Source organism: Curcuma longa, chromosome 2 (assembly GCF_044706935.1).
Source record: "Curcuma longa cultivar G26 ecotype Majalengka, Jawa Barat chromosome 2, ITB_CL_G26_1.1, whole genome shotgun sequence".
Classification (NCBI taxonomy): Eukaryota; Viridiplantae; Streptophyta; class Magnoliopsida; order Zingiberales; family Zingiberaceae; genus Curcuma; species Curcuma longa.
In genome coordinates, this window is record NC_133862.1 from 14251495 (window position 1) to 14257832 (window position 6338).

Here is a 6338-nt window from a genome sequence, read left to right on the forward strand (position 1 = left end):
CAATTGATGTCAGAGTTGCTCCCTGCTGATCACCAAATGACTGATAGTTTTTACAGTACAAAGAAATTGGTGAGGGGTTTAGGTTTGCCCGTAGAGAAGATCGATTGTTGTATAAACAATTGCATGATATATTGGAATGAAGACAGTGAACTGATTGAATGCAAATGTTGTGGTCACCCTCGCTACAAGCATCGTAGTCGCATTGCAGGGAAGAAAAAGAAAAATATTGCATGGAAGGTTATGTATTATTTTCCCTTAACTGCTAGACTTCAACGCTTGTATGCATCTGCCGCCACAGCTTCCCACATGAGGTGGCATCATCAGCATATGCACGAAGGAGGTATAATGTGTCATCCTTGTGATTCCCCTGCATGGAAACATCTTGATACAATATTTCCTACATTTGCGATGGAACCACGTAATGTGAGATTGGGACTTTCTGCAGATGGATTTCAACCATTTGGTCAGTCAGGACAACAATATTCATCTTGGCCAGTTATTTTAACACCTTATAATTTACCGCCATGGATGTGCATGAAAGATGAATTTATGTTTCTGACTGTACTTATTCCAGGTCCAACGAACCCGAAAGAGAAGATAGATATTTTCTTGCAACCTCTGATTGCCGAGTTGAATGAATTATGGAATGTAGGATCAGAGACTTATGATGTTGCAAGTAAAACCAATTTTACCTTGCATGCTGCTTTATTATGGACAATTAGTGATTTTCCAGCATACTCAATGTTATCGGGATGGAGCACAGCTGGTAAATTAGCATGCCCACATTGCATGACAGAGTCTGATGCATTTTCATTACCATGCAGTGGAAAGGTATCTTGGTTTGATAATCACCGTAAATTTTTGCCACTTGAACACCCTTTCAGGAGAAATAAGAAAAATTTTCTAAAGAATGTTGAAGTCAGAAAATTACAACCAACAATGAAGTCAGGTGCAGAAATTATTGACCAAATAGACAGTTATGGATTTCTACCAGTATATGATCAAAATTCTGAGGAGATAAATAAATACATTGTCAGGATGTGCAAATGTGGTTGGAAGAAAAGAAGCATTTTCTGGGACCTGCCGTACTGGAAGTTTTTATTGATTCGACATAATTTAGATGTGATGCATGTCGAGAAAAATTTTTTGATAATATATTTAATACAGTGATGAATGTTCCTGGAAGAACTAAAGACACTGCAAAATCACGAGAGGAATTAAAAGTATTGGTTAACAGACCAGAATTACATCAGAATGAAACAACAAGAAAATATCCAAAGGCTTGTTATACATTAGACAGAGAAGGTAAACAAGCTTTATGTAGTTGGTTGAAACAGGTAAAATTCCCTGATGGGTATGCTTCCAACATGGCACGATGCGTGGATATGAATAGGTTAAAAATGTTTGGAATGAAGAGTCATGATTGTCATGTGTTCATGCAAAGACTTATGTCAATAGCTTTTCATGACCTTCTGCCTAATAATGTTTGGCAAGCACTTACAGAACTGAGTCTATTTTTCAGAGATTTGTCTGCCAGGTGTATTATGGCGGCCGATATGCTTAAGCTTGAAAAAGATATTCCTGTCATATTATGTAAGCTTGAGCGTATATTTCCACCAAGTTTTTTTGATTCAATGGAACATCTACCAGTTCACCTACCTTATGAGGCACAATTAGGTGGTCCTGTTCAATATAGATGGATGTATCCCTTTGAAAGATTTTTGAGAAAATTAAAGAATAATGTTCGCAACAAAGCCAGAGTCGAGGGATCTATATGCAATGCTTATTTGGTTGAAGAAGCTACTTCTTTCTGCTCCTATTATTTTGCTGATAATGTCAACACGAGACATCGCAAGAATCCCAGAAATTATGATGATACTCAGCCAATTGATCCTTCATTGCTTTCTATTTTCAAGTTTCCTGGCAAACCATTTGGTGCTTCTAATTCAAGATGGTTAAATCAACAAGAATATCATGCTGCAAGAACATATATACTCCTGAATTGTGAGGAGGTCAAACCATACATAAGGTGAGTTGATTGATATAATCAACTAGTAATCCCTATTTAGTTAATCTTGATATCTGATTAATTTTTATTTAACTTTTAATCCATTTCAGCCTTTACGAACAACAACTTCATTATGAAAATCCATCTATCAGTCAAAGTGAAGTCGAGGAAAAGTTAGAGACAGAATTTGCACTGTGGTTTCAAATCTATGTAAGTTAAAGAATAAAAAATTTTTCATACAGGAATATCAAAGTTTTATCTAATTTATATCATATATATTATTATAGGTGAGCGATCGTAGATTATCAAATGTGGAAGATGGAAGGATAATAAATCTTGCATCTGGACCCCTCCGTAAGATACAAGTATATTCTGGTTACTACGTTAACGGTTTCAAATTCCACGTGACACAACGGGAATCACAAAGATTGACCTTTAATGCTGGTGTTTACGTAAAAGGATCTATCAACAACAATAACTCAGAATTTGATTATTACGGGAGACTCGAAGAAATTATTGAGATTGAATATCCTGCCTTACCCATAAAAAGATGTGTGTTATTCAAATGTTTTTGGTATGATCCGACTCCCAGAACAGGAACCAGAATACACTCAAACTACAATTTAGTTGAGGTTAATGCAAACAAAAGGTTTAACAAGTTTGAACCTTTCATTTTTGCGGTCCAAGCGGGTCAGGTTTTCTATCTTGAATATCCGACGAAGGCAAGAAGAGTTAGTGAATGGTTAGCTGTTTGTCATACGAAGGCCCGTTCAACCATAGAAACACCGAACTCCAACATAGCTCAACACCATGATGCATTTCAAAATGAAGAAGTAGAGACACATTTAGTAGATTCTCAGATTCAAAATTCATCTGTTTTACTTGTAGATGCTAATGTAGCTTACCAGGAGATAGATGATGGAACCAATTCGAGCAGTGAGGAGGTTGTTGAGCTAACTGAGTCTAGTGAGGAGGATCAAGAAAATGTTAATGTTGATGATTGATATCTGCCAGTAAACACATTTTGTAAATATTCTCTCCATTCTCATTTGTTAATGTTGATGTTGATGACTTTTCCATATTTTTATTCTTATTTGCTATCAAAGGTCATCCTCTTATTACATCAATGTTGATCAATGACTTTATCCAAACCTGTTTCTTCATTCTATTTAATTTTACATTATTGTCTCTAAATTCTATTTTAAAATGTGTCAAGTATCAAAATGAAAATTTATTTTAATTGTTTTGTTATTTTAATTCTTTATATTGTTTCCTATGCTATGCTTCTTTCTTTTATATTGAAAGAAGATTAATATTGCTCAATGCTAAGTGATTTAAATCTAAGATGTTAATATTGATCATTCATAGCATGCATTTCATCACTTGAATGCCTCATGCATTTCATCAATTGAATGCCTCATGCATTATGTGATAAGAATAAACAAACAATTAACAAATGGAGATACTAATGCATCCAATTAGAAAGTTAAGTACATTTCCATAGATGTTTCTTGCTTTATTTGCAAAAAAAAGTCTTGAATTGATTTTAATTGTGCATTTCCTATTATATTGTTTCCTTTGAATTCCAAGCCTCGTTGAAACTCTAAATTGATGTTCACATGCTAACAATGTGTTTCCCTTTACTCATTGCTATCTACCCAGCTGTTTACTTATAAAGAGATGCATGCATGAGGCAGCTATAGCATTTAAAACCAAGACCTAAACAGCTCATGTTGTCACCTAAACAGCTATTCTTTTTTGCCATACTTCCATTCATGTATCAGTAGGATTTGAGCTGGTTTAACCTTTAGCCTAGGATGCATACGTAGGATTTGCATTCCAAGGAAATAACTTCTATCTTATTTACTAAATGCATTTGTTTAATTGTAACTTGCATGATTTAAAACCAAGTTATTAATCAATCTTACCATGCATGTGCTTAATGTTTTCTAGTTTTCTATTTGCCTAAGATGCTTAATGCTTAATGCTTAATGTTTTCTAGTTTTCTATTTGATTAATGCTTATTGCTTCATTTCTTTACTGAACTTTGTTATAGCATTTGTTTCTAGAACTTCTCGTTGTATAACTCAAACTTGTAGAAGTATTGATACAAGATAGGATATATAACAACAAGGCATTGTAGCATTCTTGTATGATTAGGTTGCTGGAATTCTTGTATGATTAGGTTGCTGGAATTCTTGTATGATTGTTTAGGTTCTATTAAACATCTCATGAAGTTGCCAGCTTTTTTAAACCTGTTTCTGTCATCTTATGTAGGATCTGCTTTTTTACTGAATGTAGTTCCCCCCAAAAAAATTGATTCCTGACTTATTGTTGACTATTACTAACAGATTTACCTTTGTAGTATTTTTTCATTGTATTTTTTTCCCTCTTCTTCATTTATGATTTTGCAGATATAGATATGTCTGATCAGGCAGCAGCACCAGGTGGCCGGACAGTTTTGAGAGTTGTTGCCGGGTGGTAAGTATTGGTACATTTAGTACTTTTTAATTCATAATTTATTTTATAGCATATGTCTAACATTTACATGATTTTTAATGCAGTTTTACACCAGATGGTCATAAAGTTGCCGCATATATTTCTAGTAAGTTCCGTGAGCGAGTATGTCGTTCAGGGCATACTTGGAGGCATGTCGATGAGGCCATGCGCAGCTTCTACTACGACGAGTTTTTGGTTAGTCATTTTAACCACCTTATAATGAAGTTTTTTTTATTTAGACTAATTATTTTTTTTCTTGCAGAAAAAATATACTTTTGAGCCAGGACATGAGCGGGAGTTTCAAGACGCCTGGAATGCTGCTGCTGGCAAATTATATAAAGATCTGCTATATAAATGCAGATCTAAGGGCACCAGACCATCTTGGATCCCAGAGGACATCTGGGCTGCATGGCAAGCAGTATGGCAAGCAGAAAGATGGCAGGCAAATGCAGAGATAGCTCGGTCCAACAGAAAGACCGAGATAGCTGGCCCTAGCACCGGATCCACAAAACATACAGCTGGATCCCGCTCCATTGTGGAGCATACCTTAGACTTAGTAAGTTTACAATTAATATATTTTTAATTAATTATTAATGTCATTATTTTTATTTAATTATATTTTTGATTTTTCAGGAGCACCAGTTACAGCGTCCTCCTACTTGTTGGGAGATTTTTACAAAGACACACAAGTCTAAGGATGACACTTTTATTGATGCTCGCTCGCAGGCCTTAGACGTAAGAAAATAATTTTTTTATTTATTTTACATTACCGGCATGTAATTATTTTTTCTAATCTTAAATTTTATAATAATTTATTTTTAAACAGGCTGAATATTCAGCTAGAGTTGCACAGGCGTCTGCGCCTGCAGTTGAGGGAGGAGAGAGGCAGGAGCTCTCAACCGACCAGTTGAATGAGATCTACTATGATGTGGTCGGTGGGAGGAAGAAGAGCTCCACCCTCTACGGTCTAGGGTCCCAGGCTCGAGTCGTATATGATCGTGTGATGGCCCCTAGAGCCAGGGGTCGTCCCAGCGGATCAGATTCAGCGATAGAAGCCCTACAAAAAGAAAATCAAGAATTAAGGGATCGACTCGCGGGGCAGCAAGATCGACTCGCTGCATTAGAGGCGCAGGCAGAAAGTCAAGCTCGGCTTGGGCGGCAGATGGCGGCCTGGATGGAGGCCTTCCAGACGCCATCGCAGCCTGCTTTTGATGCGCTGCGAGTGCGATGCGAGGTGCGGACCCTGATACGGAGACTCAGGACCCTAATGCTCCTGATCAGTAGCTATCTGCAAGGTAGGTTAGCATTTCTATTACTTTTAATTTTTTTAAAGTTATTACTTGTAAGCATGCATTATTCAAATAGGTTGTTGGAGTTGTTGCTTGTTGGGCAGCCGGTGTTTTTCCTTGTGTTTGGGCTGATTGAGTATCAATTGGTTAAATAAGAGGGACTCTCAAGGTAAAATGATCTACCTTATACTTTTGGTACAACTATTTCTTTGGCATTGTTTCCATTAATCTGGAATTTATGGATATTGTGGAGTTGTTACAAGGTATTCATTAGGGGGCAACAAGCTAACAAGTTTCTCAGTTATCTTCTTGTATGTACCAATGGATTAGAACGCCTATGAACTAGTGGATGCTTGTATTTTGTTGATCTGATGCAAGTCTATTAGTTTGGCATTTGGGTTAATAATTGAAATTATGTTTTAGGCTTTGTCAGTGTAAAGGCAATATAATGTCTAGTGGCATTAGTTTAGGCTTACTTGAAATTAAGTTTGGCATTAGTTCTAGGCTTAACCCTAGTGGCATGCTTTACGGATATGTTGTAG

General features: G+C 36.3%; 1 protein-coding gene across 1 annotated transcript; it reads left to right on the forward strand.

Moving 5' to 3' along the window:
• The first annotated feature begins 4603 nt into the window (after positions 1-4603).
• Positions 4604-5932, forward strand: LOC141821673 (uncharacterized). The gene is made up of 5 exons (XM_074709036.1): positions 4604-4702; positions 4770-5063; positions 5141-5242; positions 5334-5741; positions 5873-5932. Exons 1-5 carry the CDS (start codon positions 4673-4675, stop codon positions 5930-5932), a joined length of 894 nt encoding a protein of 297 aa, XP_074565137.1. The 5' UTR covers positions 4604-4672.
• Positions 5933-6338: the final 406 nt, after the last annotated feature.

Excerpts from the sequence above, each read along its gene's own strand:
- LOC141821673 (XM_074709036.1), top strand. The coding sequence starts at position 4,673 with ATGCGCAGCTTCTACTACGACGAGTTTTTG. Across the intron at positions 4,703-4,769 it reads TCTACTACGACGAGTTTTTG|AAAAAATATACTTTTGAGCC; the intron begins GTTAGTCATTTT and ends TTTTTCTTGCAG. Across the intron at positions 5,742-5,872 it reads CGCTGCGAGTGCGATGCGAG|GTTGTTGGAGTTGTTGCTTG; the intron begins GTGCGGACCCTG and ends TTATTCAAATAG.